Below are 20,645 nucleotides of genomic sequence, written 5' to 3'. Positions count from 1 at the left end.
AAAAAGAACGACTCAGTTTCGAGACATGGTCCAAGGCTTGCGCGGACTTTTTTGCTGACTCTAGTCTCACTTTTCCAAAGCCTCCTACATATCGCTGCAAGAAAGTCAACTGCATCAGAGGGGAGCATATTGAAGCTTGCCACCATGATGTGGAACGGACTATGCTCGGAAGTGGGTGTTATACCAAGGACTGGCTGAAGAAGGAGAGGCTGAAGTGGCATCCGGACAAGTTTCATGCGATGGGCAAGACTCAGACTATGGCCTCGGAGATGTTTGTGCTCATCCAGCGACTAATTGACGGGGATAGGTCGAAGGAAGAGTGAGTCGAACTGGTATTCGCCTCTTGGGAGGTTGACTCAATTCTTAATGCAAATTTCTACGTGGTACTTATTCAAAAAATACAATTCTAAGTCATTAATAATCAATAAGGTGTGAGACTAACACGAACTTGAAACACTGATAACAATAGTAATCTCAGATAATACTTCTTCAGAAAAGAATTTGACTTGTCTATATTTCGTATCATCAAAATTATTCAGTCAACTCAGTACCGAAAGTTGAATTAGAAGCTCGTCTAAAACGTCCCACGAGGGAAGGGAGTACAGGTGACCCATTTCACCTCTTCAAGCCTTTCAAAGCATACCCCAGTCATGAAAAAAAGCCTGCAGAATTTGCTGAGAGTGAAAGGAAATCTTTTCAACTCTTCAATTACCATTACGTGATTTGCCCTCTTCAAGTTGACGCTCTTCAGTATTCCTAGCCTCTTCTTTAATTTCCTTCCCCAAAAGTCGTCTTTGACTTTTTACCATGGAGTCCCAAATACCAGATAAGAAACTTAGAGTACTTTTTACACTGAACGGAATGACCTCTTGGATGGGACCTTCAGGGGGTTGCTTCTTAGGAATCTGGATCTCCGATGTCTGATTCTCAGGTGGCAGAGTCTCGGAGTCTTGCTCATTAGCGCTATTCTCTTTCCCGGCGTTCTCCTGCTCGGTGCTCCCATCCTTAGGTTTATGGCTCTCCTGAGATTCGTGACGCCGACCGAGTCGAAAAAAGTGGAACACGGGTCTGAAAAGGTGATCGTCTAAGAAGGGAGCATTGGCAAGAGCAATCGCGGTGAAAAGAAGGGTTATAAATGCCGTAGCAATTATATATCCTACAGGCTTAGCACTAGGCACCCCGCTAGTACTAAACACTGCTGTGGCGAATCCTAAAGGAAGAAATATGACCGTCACGTAGGTGAAGAAACGGACATTTTCTGCACTTTGAAAGCTCAGCTCATTTCTTGTTGACTCCAGTCTGCTCGTAAGTGAAGTTCTTAGCGATCGTATACTGGCCAGATAGCGCTCAAGATCCCGAATCTTGTGGTTGTTGGAAATTGTTACTTTGTTCAACACCGACCTGTATTTTCTCTCATCATCTCTAGTCCATCGAGGTCTCTCCAACTGCCTGTCCTTTTCGCGGTTCCTCCACAATTCAATTTTCTCAAGTGTCTCTTCCAAATCTTCTTCCATGACTTGTAGGGTATACTGAAACGCCGGCCATTGCTTACTGAAAGAAGAGTAGGAGTCATTGTTCATTGGCAGAGAAAACAATGCGTTTGATGCGTAGAGGATATCCGGGCGAGTAGAATTAACTGGTTTTGCGGGCAAAAGCGACTTGCCAATGCTTTGGGCCTCCTCCCAAAGCTTTTGATCAATCTCGCCGAGCAGTTGTGAGTAGGGCCCATTCATCTTTTTTAGCATCAGGTCAAACAGAAGTAGTTCAAGTACTTTGCGTTGACACCATGACCTCTGAGGTTTATTATGTTCAAGGAGCTCTTTAAAAGACTCGAGTCGATCTTGAACAAATGTAGTCTTGTCTGAAGGCGTTCGCTGAAACAATTTCTCCCGTTTTGAATCTTCCTTAGGCTCGTATTCGAGAACATGGCAAGTCCAATAACGATCCCAAAAGTCCCCAATGAACCGGAAGCCCATACCCGCTCGTCTGATAGTTTTATTACCTCCCAGAAATCTTAAGTCTCCGTTATCTGTGTGTTGGTCCATTATTTGGTAAGATGATAAGTGAAACTCCGTTTTCCATATATTCATGACGGCCATCGTTTCGTCGAAGAAGTATTTCTCTTTGCGATTGTGCCTATTGAAAAACGTCGACAAATAAACTCTCTCCGATTCAGGAGACTTGAGACAACAGAGTCCACTGGTGACAAGATCGGCGTTCGGCAGCCAGAAAAGTCGCTTCTTAGCCTTTTCCACTATTTTCGGTATCATGAGCTGGTTATACATGTCAAGGTTGCTAAGCCATTTGTCGGAGTCTTCTGGATTCTGGACTGGGCCGGCTCTGGATCTGGTCTGTGTGGGATCCTTCCTTGAGATATCACGAATAACACCTCTCAGAATTATATGATCCAATTCGTCAGGAAATTTGAATGAGCTGCTGGACTTTTTAATGGGGCACGCCTCTCTCACTTGGCTTATGATACTTTTAGTACCTGCGCTAGTGTCACGGTCAGGATTGCTTTCGACGTCGCCTGTGCCAGTCTTGGTGTCGCTTCTGGTAGGAGGTGGAAACCCCAGAAAATCTGGGATTGTGAACAACCACTCATCTGATAGCTCGATGATGCTTTTTTGGTCAATAAGCTTGTTAAAAGGGATCGAACTTTTCATCTCCAGGGACTTATTTCCAATTGAAATTCCAGCCGAAAATACCTTGGCACTCATATCTTGAGCTGTTTGATTAGCAGCATTTCCTTCGAGAGATATCTTGGTAGCCATGGCGTTGTTTTCCCAGAGAAGATATGGAAGCTCGAAGCTCGTATGCCAATAGAAATCTCCCCAACCGGGCGGATACATCACGGGTTCCTTCGTATCCACATTTAGGTGGCCTGGGAAGATTCCGCTTCCCGAACAACTCTCGAGCAGAACTTTTTTCGCTAGCTTGACCATTTCCTGTGGCAACATGGAGTTGATTTGAGAATTATTCGATCCCATTACTAGCGCTAAGGCATAACGCAATGGTTTATTCCATCTGGAGTCTTGATTCTTGGTATGAAATTTCTGAACCTCGATCGTAGCCTTCCACAAAGTCTCTGATTTGATAAAGAATGGCTTTGCCGCTTCGTAGAACAAAGCAGTGTGTCTAGAACGGAACTGGAACCGGTTCTCGGAAATTGAACGGGTAACAGCAATCATTCTTTGCTTAGACACGTCATTCTCTATGGTAAATCGGCTTAGGACTTGTCGCTGAAACTCAGCAGAGGAGTAATTTTCCTTCAATTCGGTCGCTTGGCTCTCTCCAGCTTCTTTAGGCTTCTTTGATTCCCTATATTTCAGAAGCTTTTTGCCCAGCCCAAGCTTCTCGGTCGACTGGAGGGCCCGCCAAATCCAGACGTGGTCTTCCAAGCGGTATTCCTGGGTGTCCTGCGCCTCATCGATAGGGCGTGGGAATGCAAATTTGCGCGTATTCTCATCGTCCAGTCTTTTAACCCAGTGCGTAATCCTTTTTTCTAGCTCTTTTACCCATTTGGCGTTATTATCTTTGAACTTTGTGGCAAAATCTGCGAGTTTGATAATCTGGAATGGCGCATCGGTCAAGGACTTGTTACTCAAAACATCTCGTCCGAGATAGCCCCTAGATTCGTCATTGATTATTTTACCAGTTGCCCAATAGTTTGCTCCAAAGCAGCCATCTTCACTTAACTCGACTTGGTCTATGATCCAACTCAAATGAGCCTCACACGTGGCTTTGACTCTACTGCGTAGAGCGTGAGAGTATTCCCATTGGCAGACCACCCCATCAGGATTATTGCAGTGATGAATAGTATAATTATTTTCTGACTTGTTAGTATGAGCTTCACATCGAACAAAGCCATCATTCTTTTTTATCATCAGGTCTCCGAGATGCTCGAACATGGAAAGCAAAAACTGGAACGCGAAACTGGCACTCTTTAGCAGTTGTTAAATCAGGCCTGTATCTTCTCCAACCTACAAACTAGCTGATGTGATAAGTCTATGCCCTGACATGTCTCCACAAGTTAGAGCAATACGCCATGCATCCGGTTTATCGTTTTTATGAACCCCGTCAGCAGGCTGGTTCTCGTTTGATGGTCTATCTGGCACCGGAATACTGCAGACTGAAAGAATATGTTCGAGATTACGTCGCATGATAAAGTCCAAATGTGTATCTTCCAAGAATTGTAGCTTTGTGAAGGAGTTGGAAGTTGTTTTGGTAAACGCATTGTCCACAGCGAGGAATTCAGAGTCCGCAATCAAACAACGTTTCCAGTTAATAAGTTTAGGCATTAACTGCAATTTGAGCGCCATCGTAACTTCCAGTGGCTTGGATTGAATTGTGTAGAAGTCTCCTTGTCCAGTCTTGTGCCGAATTCTGTAGGAGGCAGGTCCCAAGGCCCTGTCATTCTCGAGTTCTTGAATCTCGCCATCCACGGAGATGGCGATGACCAAGCCAGCAATATCAGAACATGACGCCTTCAACTCCGATGCTTCACGTTGGATAACGCCCCTATTAGATAGAATAGCACTTCTTCCATATGGTCCTAGTGTATAGGAATGATTGGACTGCAATTCGTTGAACATGTAGCTAGGATCCGTGAATTCCAATTCTCGTATTAGGAAACTATCAAGGTGAAAGAACAAGTCTGAATTCGATATGATCCGAATAGGTTTTTCGGTCTTTGTTTCGTAGCGCCAACGCAAAAAAATGGTCCCGTTGGACACAAAATGTTGTGTGATCATAGTAAAATCATCCGTGGGCTTGGAGACAAATCGTGGCCAACGATCATAGACGAACTCCCGTTTCCAACCACTCTCAAAGGCTTGTGCCTCCTCTGGAGATTGATTTTGACAGTATAGTGTAATGCCATCGTTAATTGAACTACGTTCTATGAGCTCATTTTGGCGTTCTTGAACGAACCAGGGCTCCGGAACAAGGTTCTGGTCTAATGAAAAGAAACCAGATCTACCAACCCCCAGAAATCTAGTGATCTGTATCAGGCTTCCATCCGTACTAACACTTGCTGTTGTACCATTTTCTCCATAGGATGTATACGATTCAGATGAATCTGCTTCTTTTGGGTTTGCAATGTGGTCAGTAGCTTTCGTATCCCACGGTGGTCTTTCTCTATTTTTCGCACCTACCAGCCGTGTTATTAGCATTGCTCTATGCACCAGAAATTCGCAATATTACTCACCGAAGATGAACTTTTGGAATTCATCACCTTGCGGATCGGCAGGAAGCCCATCAAAAATAAATGGATCGGGAAGGCTGGCAGGCTCAGCTGGAGGGTGAACAGCACTTTCGGCCTGTTCGGGCTGAGAACCGGACTCGGAAGGAATTGAACGCGGATTCACACTGCTCTCGGCCATAGTAACAATATTAGCAATGACCTTTGATGGTTTTGACGTAATTAACCACAAAATATAGTGGAATGTTGCGAGGCTGGGATTCAGGTCCTCACGCTTGAGGCTTGAGGCTCTTCGGCGTGTCCACTTTTATGTCATATTCCGAATAAAGGCAAAGTCATGTAGGCGTTGGGCGTGTAGCATTGCGGATAATGGCTAAATTATTCTACCGGCCCATATAGAGCTGAGTTCCCTATTTTGGCGAGCTGCACAGACCTACCGTTCTCATGTGGGCAATCCGCAGGGATTTGAATGGTGGCAGCTTATCATCCAGGTCCAAGGCGAGGCTTGCTGCTACGGTGGCTTGCGATGGCTTTATCCTTACAATGGCTCCGCATGTACATCGCCGATCATGTTAGTAATTCAACGCCTTTGATAATATAAATTAGAGTAGCTTAGTATACTCTATTCTACCCAACCCATTTTTCACATTGCCTAATATGATCTGTATAGCAGCTTAACACGAGCATCCTATGATGTCTCATGGGCTTTGTTTACTAAGTACAAATGTGAGCTCTCTGCATTTAAGGTTTTTTGGAAGATGGAGCCTAGCTTTACATGTTGAAGACTGAAATATTTTTGATAAAGGAAAAACGGTAGAATAAGTCGCAAAGCCACTGAAAACTCTTCTAATAAAATTCATCGACTTAAGAAACCGCCTTCACGACGTCAAGGAGTAGCGTCTCCATAACTCCTAAAAGTACCTCAGTGAGCAGTTGCCTAAAGCAGTAATTGGCTAACTGTATTCAGATGACTCCCTCTCGGCCGTATTGCAGAGGTCATTCAATCAAAAAATAATCTCCACATTCTCCAGTCTGAAATAGCCATGACAGGTGGTCCCAATGCTTTTACTGAAGTGTGGAATGATGAAACAATTGGCAACAATTGGCATGTCCCTGCCTCGGTAGAGTAATCTTCCTACTCCCACTAAACCTCGGTCGTCTCGCCTATCGAATTTGATGCGGGGCGGGTTGGAAATCGCCCCCCTACCCCCCCCCCCCCATAGTCGATGGACCTAGCGGACCGACCCGAGACCGGGACCGCAAACGAATTAATAAGCATTCGCTGGAAATAGAATAGGTAGAAAACGTCTTCTTAATGGCTGCACTTATAGTAGTAGTGACAACAATATATACAGTTACTAAAATGGCTATAATATTATCTATGAGAAGGACATTTCCTGTGTAAAGGTAAAGTGGATATACAAGCTATTTGTATAGATGCGGTACTTCTACGGAGGTAGCACCGCTCGGATATGCCATAGATAAAGTGGGAGAGCGGTAATTTTTAGACTTTGGCATGCATTGGGATTCCTCCCCCCACATTAGATCGGCTCTAGGTTTCGTACCTTCCATATAGTCCATACAGGACAGAGTATATAACAGCTTCGACTTCACTTGATAATTATTGGCCTTATTGTGATTGTGTTTACTTGAATAAATTCTGCATTACATGCAAACTAGGGATCTAACATCTAGGGCGTGAGGCAAAATCCTTCTAATATCCTGAAATGAGATGATCAAGACATGTCGAGTCGTAGAATCCTACTCGGTAACCCTGAATCCTGAACAGGGGCTCAGGGGGGTGGACGGGTGGACGGTTAGAGGGGTAAGTGAGGGGCAAATGTATTGCCCCCAACCGCTTGGAACAGATACAGTTATCATAATTTCTATTTAGTAGAAGTAGAACTATGAGAAAAATACTTGCACACTGGGCAAAGTTGCCGCCCCGGCGCTTATAGTAGTAGCGCGGGGTATCATATCTGAGGTGGATGCTACAGTGCCACTCGTGGAGCGGGAGTGGCATGCGCAGTAACGCGGTACTTAGTTAGGATTTAGAGTTAAATTGCTACTCAGGCACGGCCCTAATTGGGAATTATCCCGCGAGGGCTGTTCATAAACAACCATCCATGATTTTAGTAATGCTTACACGTGCATGTTCGAGGCACACCAATACGAATAACCTACATGCATTTGATGTAACCATAACCTCTTTCATCTCTGAAACTTTCAGAATGAACTCAGCAACGTCAAAACCCGTCAGAATCGTTTCACAGAAATCACTTATCTCTTTATCAGATCTTTATCAGAGCCTTCCATCTCCCAGTGGATGCCTTCATGTACATCTTAATTACACGGGCCTGTTCCAAATCACAACAGCTTTTGCAAGGGCTTCCTTTGTATAATGGAGGAGAATTTCCACGTTACTGAGTTGAGCTCCTATCGCGCTCGAGTAGTGTTCATCGTTACTATTTTATTCTTGGTTACCTCTACTGCTTCTATCATTCTTCGCTTGATGGCGAAGAGAGTTAATAAAGCAAACTTGACAGCGGACGATTATGCAATATTAGTTGCTCAGGTACTCATCTATCCCTAGCCTCCACCTGGAACAAAAGTCAGCTAATCTTCTATAGGTTGTAAACTATGGGCATGCAGCGTTGGTAATGCTAGGTAAATCCCGAGGGTAGACTTTTCATACAGCACAAGCTTACACTCAAGAAGCGTTATTTAGCGCCAATATTGGACATCACGCTGATACTATTCCATCCTCTGGTCCCCCAACTTTTTTCAAGGTTCGTATCATATGATAAGACCTTATATGTGCAGGTATTAATTATTGATAGCTTCTACTGCCTTTGCAAATTATCTACGGCTTGATCCTGGGTTTGATCAAACTTTCAATCTGTCTATTCTACAACCGTATATTCTTTACCAAGAGATTTCGGGTTGCTTCTTGGGCAGTTATTGATTTAATTGCCGCCTGGACTATAGGATCTGTCTTAGCTCCAATATTAATATGCCGTCCTATTGCATACAACTGGGACCGCAAAATCAAAGATGGGAAATGCAGCAACCAAACGACATCATTCATTACTATCGGTGTTTTTGACCTGCTCATTGATATTGCCGTCTTCGCGCTACCTTTGCAAATGATCTGGAATTTGCAGGTCTCCACAGGAAAGAAGGCAGCGCTCTTTTCAATTTTTGGACTTGGAATCAGGTGATTATTCTCCGAGCAGAAAAGATTGAAAGCTAATTCGGTCTCTCAGCACCATGATCTTAAGTATCCTCCGTATTCAAGCACTAGTTACATTAGATCTAAGCGACGTCACGTATACAGCCACCTTTCCCCTACTCTATGCTTTCCTGGAACCAGCAATTGGAATCACAGTTGCCTGTGCGCCGCTCTTCGGACCATTGGTCAAAACCAGTAGATTTGGAAGGTTCTTCTCTCAGAGCGGGAAGACCCACGAGTACAACTTGTCCTCAAATTTCGAGCGGATGACGGAACATGATCACGAATTGAACGACTTCCGGCCACAAGTAACAACCATGATCACAACCGAAGGCAAAAAGCCACCGCATGTACTAAAAAGAAGCACCGCCTTTTTTGATGACGGAAGTGAGTCTAGTATCTTGCCAGGAGCAGGAATGGAAATCCTAGTGAAAAGCGAGTGGGAAATGGGCCGGGTTGAAGTTTGAAGTAGACAAGTCAAGAAGGAAACTGGTTTGAGAAATAGAATCGCTAATAAAAGTCATAATATAAAGCTTAATATCTAGAAGTTTCAACAAACCACTGTGTGTTTCCCCCCGGTGATTTCGGTGCATCCAATATCTGGAACATGTGAACCCATATCTTAGAAAATGTAAAGAAGCCTAGACTTTGGTCTAGTAATAAGTGTGATAGGGTCATAAATTGCAGCTTAGAATCTGAGACAACATTACATGAGGTCGGCACAATTTGCGTGGTCTGCTTGATTCGATTATTGTACGGATATCTTATTTTAGCACAAATCTACCAATTCCACCAGACCTCCCAAGACACTCGCAACACCGATAACGACTCCAAGAATTTTCTAGTACAGCTTGTCAAAGAGCATAGAGAACAAGTAAGTAATGAGCCTGGCTCCGCATGCCGGCGCCGTGCTGCAATAGTACAGTACCTCTATGCCAACCACGTAATGCAAGTCACTAGTTAAACTGCAGGTGTGAACAACGCGCATGAGTTTTAAGGGGGGCGGAGATAACGTGGAGATATCTCTAGGGCTTACTGATTACGGGGTAAGCGGCTCCTTTACCTAACAGGTGATTTTGATTAAACTGGCGGAGCTACTGCAGGTGTCAGCAGTATGCTTTTTGTCTGTGCGGGAATTATTTAGGCTAGGTGTTCGGAGTTTAGTTTAGTTGCTTGATGGTGGTGGAATGTTTTTAGTTGTTAAGAGGTAAGCAGGCTGGGCTTTGATTGATTGGTGACAGTGGAGTGGAGAGTGAAAGTGGGAGTGGGGGGACTTGCTTGTTAGATATTTTGTATGGGAAGAAAGGTTTGATGGATGGAGTGAGTGAGGAGTAAGAAGAGAGGATCCGGACGGAAAGAGTCAGATAGAGAGAAGGATTAATGGGATAGACAAGAGGAGAGAGGATTGCAATTTTGTTTGATAACTCAAAAGGTTTCCACATTGATCATGTCTTGAATTTAAGGTTTGAAAGGCTACCAATCGATCGAACAATCCTCGAACAATCCTCTATCCATGTGCTTTTGCGAAACATTCCTAATTATTTACGCATCTTCCTTCAACCCCACAAGCTCCAATGACTTCTCCCACAGCTTAGCTTCTAGTCCTGCATCATACGCCCACTTACTATACCCCGGACCCCACGGGCCATCAGCATCATTGTTAGGCTTCCCAATGTGACAATCCTCTAGATACTTCCCCCCCTGGCCCTCAAGAACCTCCGAAACAGCCGCCCAAACAGTAGTGGCAGCCCCCTGTTGAGGTGACTTCCAGATCTTCATAAGTTCTTCATTTTTAAGCAAACCCTGAACAGCTTCCTGTGGCATATGTTGCGCAATATTGGTAGTGATAGCTCCTGGGTGTACTGCCCAAGCATGCAGACCCTTACCGCCGTAACGACGGTCGATCTCATTGGCTGTCCACAGGTTGGCGGTTTTGCTTTGAGAATACGCTACGGCGGGATCGTAGATGCCGTCTAGATTGACGTTGTCGAAATGGACGCTGCCCCAACGGTGAGCACTGGATGTGAGAATGACGGCACGTGAGTTGAAGACTGGAGTGGAGGATGCGAGGAGAGCAGGCTTGAGGAGGTTGAATAAGAGGAAATGAGCGAGGTGGTTGGTGCCGAATTGGGTCTCAAATCCATCTTTGGTGCGACCTTCCGGGCAAGCCATTATGCCAGCATTGGCGATGAAGATGTTTAGTGCAGATGACTTGGACAGGAACTCGTTGGCGCAAGCACGGACGCTGGCGAGGGAGTTCAGATCAAGTTCTAACAGATGGACGCGGGGTGAGGCGATGAGACCACCCAAGGCTTTCTTTGCCTTTTCGAGATCACGAGCTGTGAGGTATAGTGTTGCGCCAGTAGTCGCGAGGGCGCGAGCGGTTTCGATTCCGAGGCCTGATGAGCAGCCGGTGATGAGAATCACTTTGCCTTCTAGCTTTCCTTCCAGATTCTCGTCTTTGATGATTTGGAAGGCTGTGGGACGAGCATCACCAGATCCCTGGTGTGATTCATGAATTTGTTCATACTTTGTAGCCATGTTTGATGATGGGACTGGTGAAGTGATTGGAGATGGAAGATATGTTTGGGGATGAATGAGGAATTTGAAGTGATGTTCTGAATGTGCGAGAGAATGGGCATCTTATATAGATTTCCAGCTTCTATAAGACATACATGGAAACTAAAAGCAAACGAGAAATATGCTCGCTCATGGTAGCCTAGCCAGGGATGCATGCCGGGGAGTGGTTGTAGATATGTCCAAAGCAGGAGCCTGGCCCCACCCAAAGCTTATGCAACCAGCTCACTCTTGCATAGACCACAGTCTGGGGACGTCAGAGTTTCCAACACATGGCTCATATCATCGATATCGCTAGACTCTCATTCGACGGCTTCCTCGCATAGGGTTCTCTCAAAACTCAAAGGCCTTTCGCCACGCTGTTTCCGCCAATGATTAGTAGATTCCAAGAGTTGTAAACACCCTTTGATTGTCCAAGCCCAGTGGCTCAAGAAGGACTCCGTAACTTCCCAGCTGTGTGAATCCCATGGATCGCCCCAGACTACCATTGCCGTCCTATCTTTAGAGCCGCTAAAGAATCCGATAAGATCTCCACAGAGCTCCATATCATCATACGCATCTTCTGCTCGCAAGAGATTATCCCGCATGCCAGGTATCGGAAACAGATCGATCCAAGGATGGTGAGGGATCTTGCGCTGAAGCTTCGTTGGGCGAAGTGCCGAAGGAAGAGGTCGGGAAAGACAAAGGGTATTCGAAGGATCAACAAAAGGAGACAGAGAATCATCGTCCATGGTTTCCTCCGGAGTGAAGCCGAGATCCCTCGAGTTGCTAACCAAAGCTCGGAACACATTTAATTTTACCAACGCTTCAAGTTGAAGATGGTCATTCATTGGTGAGCCCATTGTGAGAGATCTCTGAGCCCACTCTTTGAATTCAGAAACCAACTGTTGAGTCTGGATATTAGTGAGCCGGCAGACCTTAGCAACATATCCAGGCTGCGTGCAGTCAAGCTTTGAAGGGCTCGCAGCGGCATGAAACGCGCGCCACAATTGAGATCTAGAATCGGGTTTGGCATAGGCTTCCAACTCTGTGGGATCGATACTATCACTGGCAATGCAATCTTGTGTCTCTTGGCGTACTGGTTTGGTAGCACCGCGACCTGACTTTGTTTCTATTGCTTTGCGCTTTCCTGCAAGTAGCAAACGCTTACGTTAACTAAAGATGTCATAAAAAGAAGACAGTGAAATAGCTTACGATATGCTCGTTGATTCCTCCGATTCTGCAGCTTTCTTCGTTCCGCTGGGTTAGTCAAGCCGGTCCAGTCCTCCGCCAAGCCAATCATTCCCGGTTGCTGAGGCATTAGTCCTAGACATATTGGCTCTTGAGAGAAACTTCGGCCCAGCTGGGTGGGCCCAGAATTGCTCTCCATAATTTGCCTTTTCGTGAAGAGTAGAATCAATTCTTAGAAAGTATGCTGCTGACACCGGCATATGTCCCGCAGCTCGGCCGGATTTAATGCAAGGAGCGGCTTAGTAATCATGGAGGATTTTCATGTTGGCATCACATAGTGCGCTTCGTTGGCCTAGCAACTTGTCTTGTATTGCTTTCGCTCTGTTTAGTAGTTTGATTTCTAGGTGTCTAAGTCTAAGTATAGATGACAAGGCGAAGAGGTTATGCCTTTGCGTAGCTTGGTCATCCACGCTAATGTCATGTAACTATACACGTGAGTTCACCTCCTATTTCTTGTTGCAACATCAGCGTCATTTGTTGCTCAGCGTGGGAATTTAATCGTCATTTAAATTTTACACTATCGAGTCTCGCCTTAGTCCACAGAGAGAACGGTCAGATCCTTAACTAGAGGATGTTCCCACATCTGGTATTTCGACAAGTCTCTCTTACTTGTATTTACCTGAACATGAAACAACTCTTCTTTCACATCAAGTCCCCCAAGCGTCTTCGATTTCTCCCAACGAATCCAAGCCCTCCGTAATCTTTCATCGTTCATGGCCATGACCTGATCGGCATGCCACTGCTCCTGGAGCTGCGATTCCTGATCTACCCTTTCCAACATGACTTGGACGAATCCTTTGGAATCTTGTTTGATACCTTTCCTTCCACCGTTAGGAGCACTTTGGAGCCATTTTTCAACATCTACGTTGAATCTTCTCTCCCTCATGAGGCTGTTGAGCAACTGGGGCGCATTTGATGACTCGTCGCTGATTTCATTCGCAGGATCCAGATCAATTTGTCTATCTCCCCTCTTGGCGCGCCTGGTTTCCTTCAAATCAACTGTCAGCGAATGTGGTATGACAAACGAGCACTACTTACGGTATTATTAGCCGGTTTGGCGCTTTCGTCCACGTGCTTTTGGTGTTGTGCAAGCCATGACACAGCCATCTTAGTGTCTTCCACTCGTCTGAAAACTGCCATGAGATCCGCTAAACGGTTCAGTTTCAACTCAATATATGTCTCTTCAAGTCCAGCTGCTTCCGGCCCACGCTTGTCCAGTCGAGATTGTTGAGCAAGAGATTGTTGAACGTCCTTCCAGATATTCTCGAATTCCTCGCTATATTCCGAGGATCGGTCCTCGTGGAGAATTTGGTACATTATGCCCAAGCTCATGAAACTAAGTGTTTTCTTGGTGGATCTAGCTTCTATAGATATGCAAGATTCCACGGTATGTGTGGGGTATACTGCTTTGAAAAAAGCTCCCTCCCTCTCTACCGCCCATACTCCAGATTTGAAAAGGGCTAGATCCGCCTCTATGTCAGCCCAGTGAACGTGTCGATTCGCACTGGATAGAATTGTTTGAGGTATTTCCCCCTCCATGTTCAACATGTTCAATCTCTCATAAATATAACGCATTCGAATACTGGCACCGATCTCCATGAGTGGCCGGGTAGCTTCCGAATACGCCTTCTCCGTCTTATACCTTGTGGTCATCGACTCAAGATCCTTGATTAAGGCTCGATTATTCTGCGTGAGTTTGGTGACCTTGTTGTTTGCCTTCCCCACCAGCCGAGATGCTTTTTCCGGATGGTCGATGAATTCCACTGTACTCTCCAGCTCCCGAATCCTCGATCCTTTCGTCTGGAGCTTCAACTCAAGTATGTTAATTATGTTGGTTCTGCTGTCGACAAGAATCCGCAGTGCTTGCTTCTCTTCCACGAGTCTCTCTTCGGACTCCTGCAGCTGTTGGTTTTGCACATGGCACTCCCCAATATCTGCATCTCGGTGGCCAATTGCAATACCAAGTATCGAGATCTTATCATCCTTGGCCTGAAGGTCTTCAACGTGGGAACTTCTCAGCGCAGTCTCCCTCTTTCGAAGACGCGTAATCTTCCTTCTGAGCCTTTGGTTCTGCGTGAACTGGTCGTTGCTCAGTGCTTCCAGTTTACTGATTTTGGCGACCATATCCCAATTTCGAGACCTGGTTTCGTTGTACTTTTGAGTGAGATCGTCCACTCTGACATTCAATTGAGAAATGATGGCATCTTGACTTTGCCACCCTAGCGAGCTCTGGGATTTCCCACGGTTGTGCGTTGATCTGAATGACGGAAGTTTGGGTATAATTCGTAGAGCCGGTATATTGATTCCATCAATTTCTCCTTCACTGGTGTCTGGAGCAGCGGCTTGGACCTCAATCTCCTTTGTTTTGCTCCGTTCCCTTCCAGAAGACACATGACGACGGGACCGATAGCTTTGACGGTTTCTATTCGCGACGTAGGCTGGGCTATCGCATTGTTTTAGATTTATGGGAGAGGCCAAGTGCTTGGAGTTCCCTGTCGCCTTGTCTTTGCTGCTCTTTGTTTGATGAGTATGCAATTCACCTTCCATCTCATGACAACCAAAATTGGTGTTCTTGTGAACCCCAGAAAAGCTCTCAGCTTTCCGCCGGCGACGAGGTGGCATGGAGTCCATCCAGAAAAGAGGTCCAGTGTTATTGCCAAATTAAACCACTGAAGGGTTCGTGCTGGAATATGGTGCGATATAAAGAGGTGCGAGTTCAAAGATCGGGGAGAAGATGTTTGGGTAGAGAATAATGGTTCTCGCTAGGCGAAACTATTGTATAAGTAAGGCCGATGTACGGAGCACCTCATTGCAGACCTATAAAATTGGTGGGTAGTCTAGAGGGATATATATACAGGAAGTTGAGGGCAAAAGCATCATGTTTTGCAGCAGAACGCGACTTGAGTCGGGTTTTGTATTTGGTCAAAATAAGGGCAATATACCTGAACAAGACAGAACATTTTTAGAGTCGCATTCACAAAATGAATTAACTTTCGGCGTTCTTGAGGCATGATGAGTGTTTGCACGTTTCAGGTTCAAAGATGGCGGTTTCTTGTATTTTGACACTTTTTCATATGTTCTGCGACTTGAGAATATTTATCTGATTACTGAAACCATGCCAACCCCGGAGAAAGACACGTCGATGCAATGACTTTATTTCTTCTCCACGCGGATACTTACATGTTGTCTAGCTACCTCCACTTGAAGACCACGCCCGCTTTGCCATTTGCCCCCTTTGAATCAGCGTCTGCGTCGCTTCCTTCCAGAGTTCAGCCGAACATTTCTGTCCACAAATTGCCTCATCTCTTCAAGCATGATCTCCCCTTCAGGAGAATAATTAAAGTAGTCCCTCAAAGCCTCGCCCTTGTGGCCTGTTTCTCCCAAGAAATGCAAACAATTGAGCACCAGTGCACTGAAATGTTTGTAGACTGCACTCTCGAAGTATACTTCAGGCAGACCCGCAGCATCGAGCGAGGCAGTGAGTGAGGAGTAGGAGCTTGCTAAGGTAGCTGCCAGATTGAGTATCTCGATCCACTTCAGGCCAGGCGCTGATATAATAGCTTCTCCCAACTCAGGGGAGGTAATGTACAGTAATTTATACAATTTCTTTGTGCTTTCTTCTATGGTTGGTGCTTCGGTGTTTGACGTTCCGGCGGGCGGCGGTGCTGACATATATCCCCCGAATAACAATTCTATCAGCCAAAACATCTCCTCGATGAGCTGCTGCGTTTCCGGCTTCGATGATGGAATTATTGCCTTTGCCGAAATGCAAGGCCTCTTTGGCTTGCTCCCAGAATCGCAGACGAATTGCAACCCCGACTTTAAACAGAGGCTCTTGTTGTAGCATTTTCTTCTTCAGTCTTTTCACCTCTTGTTCCAGTTCAACGATCCTTTGGTCCGCCGGAATCGCTGTACTCTGCAAGGTTACATTGTCCGAGGTGAGCTTCGCAATTTTCTGGTCGAGCTTCAAGTTTTCTCGAGTAAGTCTCAAATTGTCCTCGCTGAGCTTCAACTTCTCCCGCTGCAGCTTCACATCCTCCAGCTTTAGCGCAACACTTTCTTCTTTGAGTAGATTTATCTTGACTCGCATCTGCGTAAAGTCATTCGACATGGTGGTGTAGGGTGAATGGTGGACTTGACTGGATTGATGAAGATGAGGACGAGGTAGCTGTTAGCTAAGGTCTACGCATAGGTCAGCAGTATTCAACCAAAATCATAGACATTATACTGACGGAAAAGTGGAAGCAAACCTTCTTTGCTTTTCGAGGTATGCCTCTGAGTGAGGGAGCGCGCTGATCTTCGCACGGGAGGCTGAATGTTATTCAGCAATTGAATGGACGTTGGAGTTGAAGGAGACCATCATATGATGGGAAGGCGGTGAATCTCTGTGCTTCCCTGGACGGTGTCAACAGCTCATATGCTATAGTGTCATGACCACATTTGAGAACAACCAAAGCAATACAAAATTGTAAGGATACCTCTTATATTGTCCATTAAAACAACATGCTTGAAGCTCTCGAAGCTTATTCGTCTACAGAATAGTTGTGTTAAGCCAGCTGTAGACTGAACTTCCTCAGCGCTTTTAGATCTTGAAACTTGTATATCGGAGATCATTTGGCCTAAGATCTTCTTGAATTTGAGCTGAAATATATCGAATGTCGCGATTTCAGTCACTAAGCACAATGTATTACCGAATCAAGGGAGCGCTCCTGAGGACATGTAATCTTACAAGCTTGATTGGAGGCCAGGTTCGAGACACTCGTGATTCAGTTTAGTTATACTGACTGCGTGTGAGGCATAAATGCACTTAATTTGAAAGCAAATAAGAATATACAGTACTCGAAATAAATCTGTCTGTCGCTAATGCGAGGGTTTTCGGAGGATTGTCAGATTGCTGAGCTTGGAGTGCTATCCACGCCTCCCTGCTGTCTCGAACCTTCTATTGATACTATAAAAACCCACAAAATCCCACTTAGGAGTAGTTGAAATGAATTGAAATAGATTGAACTAAAGTAAAGGTCCAAGACTTTATCGTTTATTTTGCATCTTCAAGAAGGATATGGATGGGATGAAATGGAAAGTCGATGTGGTCCTGGTGGGTTTTGAGTTGTGCTTAGTCATCATGCTTGGCAAAAGGCGGGGCACACAACATCAACAACTACATCATCACTATACACAATGCAATGCAATTTAACTAATGGCACATCAATTGCTGGTATCCTTTAAAATATTTCAATCGTTCCAATATCTAGACCCTTGAACCGAATTCTGATGCAACAGCATTCGAACATAACACCCAAGATGGCTTCGAAACTTGCAATCACGGATCTCCTCGTTCTTCCAAAGTCAGCAGTGAAAATCCCCCAACTAGGTTTCGGGGTATATCAAGCTCATGGCCCCGAATGTACAAGTTCGACGTTAGCTGCCTTGAAGGCGGGCTACAGGCATATTGATACTGCGCAGTAAGGGACCCCATTTGACCCGGCAATGTACAATATACTAATCCATTGAATAGGTACTACGCCAACGAGAAAGAAGTTGGAGAAGCAGTCCGACAATCAGGTCTGAAACGATCCGATATATTCATCACAACCAAGATCCTCTCTCCTGCCAGCAGCATCGACAAGAACTACCAAAAGATGCTAGACAGTATCCAGAAAATCGATGGCAAGGACGGATATGTCGACCTCTTCTTGATCCACACTGCTAGCATGGGCGCCAAGGGTAGGAAAGAGATTTACCAGGCACTGGAGAAGCTGCTTGAGGATGGAAAAACCAGAAGTATCGGAGTCAGTAATTGGGGTATTGGACATATCGAGGAATTGAAGAGCTTTGCGAAGATCTACCCGCCACACGTAAATCAAATCGAGGTTTGTCACACGTCCCCTTTCAATTCAACTTGAAGCATATGCTGAGTTTATGCAGTTACATCCATTTTCCCAACAGCGGGAGGTAGTCGATTTCTGTCACAAGAACGGCATCATCGTCGAAGCTTATTGTCCCTTGGTTCGAAATCAAAAGGCCAATGACCCTACGCTTAACATGGTAGCGAAATCACATGGCAAGACGGTGGCGCAGGCTCTTATTCGATACTGTTTACAGAAGAACTGGGTCCCGCTGCCCAAGAGTGCCACGCCATCGAGGATCATTGAAAATGCGGATGTCTATGATTTTGAATTGAGCTCTGATGAGATGAGTACATTAGATGGCTTAGACCAGGGAAGCAAAGGTGCTATTGTGCAGGCGGTGTCAAATACTTAAGGTAGGTCTAATTGGGATGAAACTAAAAACTGGCCGCAACTTCTGTTTGCTCTTGCATTCCGTGCTCATTGTTCATTGAGCTAGAGGGACAGATGTAGGTCTAGGATACCAATTTGCAATTTTCAAGCATCACCGGGTACCGTGAAAGTCTTCAGACAAGTCAGCCACCGAAATTTTCCAAGGTTCCTTACTCAGGGTGTCAGTCACATGTCAGCTTCTGAGAGCAAATAAGGTATGCATAATCATAAACATCAATGAGCTCAAACCCGAAAGCCTCTGCTTCTATAGCTTTCCAGTCGTAGTTAGTTGTGTCGGAAAATTCTGAGCCGTCATTCATCAATGGGTAGGATGGTTCGTTCAAGGACATCGTGTCTGCTTCAGTCCCGGCGCTTTCTACGGCACTGTAGAGTCCTGCTGTTTGTCCTGGGGTGTAGAGCAATGATGAGGTGTAGTGGGTGAAATATTGGGCGGTAGTGTTTGTGGAACAACGCTGGAAAGATAGAGCAAGCATGTGTGCCATTGATGTAGAATGACTGATGATTTGCGCTGAGCAGAAGGATCCGACTATGAATTTTGAATTACTTAGGTAGTCAAGGTCGCGACTTCCCACGCAGCGCCAACCATGCAAACCACCTTTATTTGACATCCTCATTGCTCGACCGGGGGTGAACATAATGTGGTCGTTACAAACTAGATGCTGATTTGGATTGAGGTCACAGATACTACTTAAATGTTGTGACTTAAAATCGTGAAGTTTGGCATTCATTGTGTTGGCGTCGGTGATGGAGTACAGTTGTTAAGTATCAACTAAACCAGTTCCATTCATCTGACAGCGTCAATTCGCGTCCGGGGTGGCCTATTTCATCTCCTACCAAAAGCTCAGTGATAGCTGCCCCCAAACCCAAATGCCGCTCAGACTGTTCTCGAGGCTTTCGCCTATGAGTTGAGTGATATAGCACTCATGAAGAGCAATGGCGCTAGCATGGTGGACACAATACTGAAGGAAAGGTGGGCTTCTGATTGCTGCGGTACCCAGCAAAAATGACTTGGTGGGAAGACAAAGCCAGGCTTATCGAATCCCGAGCTGAAACAGTCGTAGTTGTCCGTCTTTTGAAGATTGGTTTCACTTCTCAAGATACTGCGAAATCACTTGCCTCGTTTCCCTCTTCCTCTTCCTCTTCCACCCCCCCTGGTTGATGGGCTTCTCTTGGGCCCTTCGATATCATGGATATCACTCTTACTTAACTTCAACGTTCCACCAGAAAACTTGCCCACAGCAGGAGCACCCACACCTCTATCCCGCTTTCCATCACTACTTTTCTTGCCCTTCATCTTGGCCTTTTCCAAAATGATCCCGTTCTCCCTTGCCTCGCGTCTTCGATTCCCTTCCCGCTCTGTTTCCTTCGCGACAATGCCCTTTCGATGTGTAATGGGCATCTTCTCCTGCTTGAATATAGACGTCTTTGACCCGAGTGCCTGTAATCGAAGATCTGTAGCTTTATGTCTATTCTTCCCGCTGAGTGTAGGATTGCTGCTTGATTCGAGGAGGTGGGATTCTGTGAGGAGACGTTGGAGCGCCAGATCTTTCTTCAGGTTGGCTGATTCGGAGGCATCATCATCTTTGATTAAAGCGCCCTCTTTGTCGCGGATGAGGGGAATGGACAGGCTACTTTTGGGAGGCTTCGAACCCTGCGAATCAGGTTAGCAGGGTCCAGTTTCTGCTGGCAAAGAACATACCATGAATGCTTTCAGCTCTTCTTTTGACATTGCTGCCATTCGTGATTGCGCATCTGTATGTTCTATTACCTCGACGGACTCCTCTTCCGGTTCAGATATTCCTTCCCACTCCGATTCTTCGCTGGAATCATCTTCCGATACATCTTCAACCTGCTGAGCTGTGCTTTGTACCACTGGCAGAGGCTTGAATTGCGCTTCGAAGTGCCGTCTAAATATTTCCTGCGCATCTAACTCTGGAGCTTCCGATTCTTCCCTCTCTAACTTTCGCGCCTGTGGGTTTGCCTCTGCTATCGGTCGCTTTCGTTTCCCTAAATTTGTCGCCATCGTGTGGTGTTTTGAAGTTTCTTGGGTGGTTCGAAATTATTTGGGAGGTTAGAATCAAGAGCCGAAGTTTGGCCGCTCTGG

The 20,645-nt window shown here is 45.6% G+C and overlaps 5 protein-coding genes across 5 annotated transcripts; 2 read left to right on the top strand and 3 right to left on the bottom strand.

The window, feature by feature from the left end:
* Positions 1-7,604: 7,604 nt before the first annotated feature.
* On the top strand, positions 7,605-8,821 carry SAT4_2 (Satratoxin biosynthesis SC1 cluster protein; the record flags this gene model as incomplete). The annotated part of the gene is made up of 5 exons (XM_031147545.1): positions 7,605-7,778; positions 7,834-7,870; positions 7,919-7,992; positions 8,044-8,420; positions 8,470-8,821. Coding segments are annotated over 5 exons (1,014 nt in total), but the record flags the coding sequence as incomplete, so codon positions are not given.
* Positions 8,822-9,977: 1,156 nt separating this feature from the next.
* RDH11_1 (Retinol dehydrogenase) lies at positions 9,978-11,170 on the bottom strand (the record flags this gene model as incomplete). The annotated part of the gene is made up of 2 exons (XM_031147544.1): positions 9,978-10,937; positions 11,111-11,170. 2 exons carry the CDS (start codon positions 11,168-11,170, stop codon positions 9,978-9,980), a joined length of 1,020 nt encoding a protein of 339 aa, XP_031008864.1.
* A 144-nt stretch (positions 11,171-11,314) lies between these two features.
* LHYA1_G002567 (uncharacterized protein) lies at positions 11,315-12,381 on the bottom strand (the record flags this gene model as incomplete). Its single annotated transcript, XM_031147543.1, has 2 exons — positions 11,315-12,141; positions 12,207-12,381. 2 exons carry the CDS (start codon positions 12,379-12,381, stop codon positions 11,315-11,317), a joined length of 1,002 nt encoding a protein of 333 aa, XP_031008857.1.
* Positions 12,382-17,543: 5,162 nt separating this feature from the next.
* Positions 17,544-18,503, top strand: LHYA1_G002566 (putative oxidoreductase; the record flags this gene model as incomplete). The annotated part of the gene is made up of 3 exons (XM_031147542.1): positions 17,544-17,704; positions 17,758-18,112; positions 18,168-18,503. The coding sequence occupies 3 exons, from the start codon at positions 17,544-17,546 to the stop codon at positions 18,501-18,503; spliced, it is 852 nt and encodes a 283-aa protein (XP_031008858.1).
* A 1,146-nt stretch (positions 18,504-19,649) lies between these two features.
* LHYA1_G002565 (Uncharacterized protein) lies at positions 19,650-20,564 on the bottom strand (the record flags this gene model as incomplete). Its single annotated transcript, XM_031147541.1, has 2 exons — positions 19,650-20,192; positions 20,241-20,564. The coding sequence occupies 2 exons, from the start codon at positions 20,562-20,564 to the stop codon at positions 19,650-19,652; spliced, it is 867 nt and encodes a 288-aa protein (XP_031008855.1).
* Positions 20,565-20,645: the final 81 nt, after the last annotated feature.

The sequence above is a fragment of the Lachnellula hyalina genome, assembly GCF_007821495.1.
Source record: "Lachnellula hyalina strain CBS 185.66 chromosome Unknown contig00011, whole genome shotgun sequence".
NCBI classification, from domain to species: Eukaryota; Fungi; Ascomycota; class Leotiomycetes; order Helotiales; family Lachnaceae; genus Lachnellula; species Lachnellula hyalina.
Note: the sequence above shows the minus strand (reverse complement) of the source record. Positions and strands in the feature narration are given on the sequence as shown.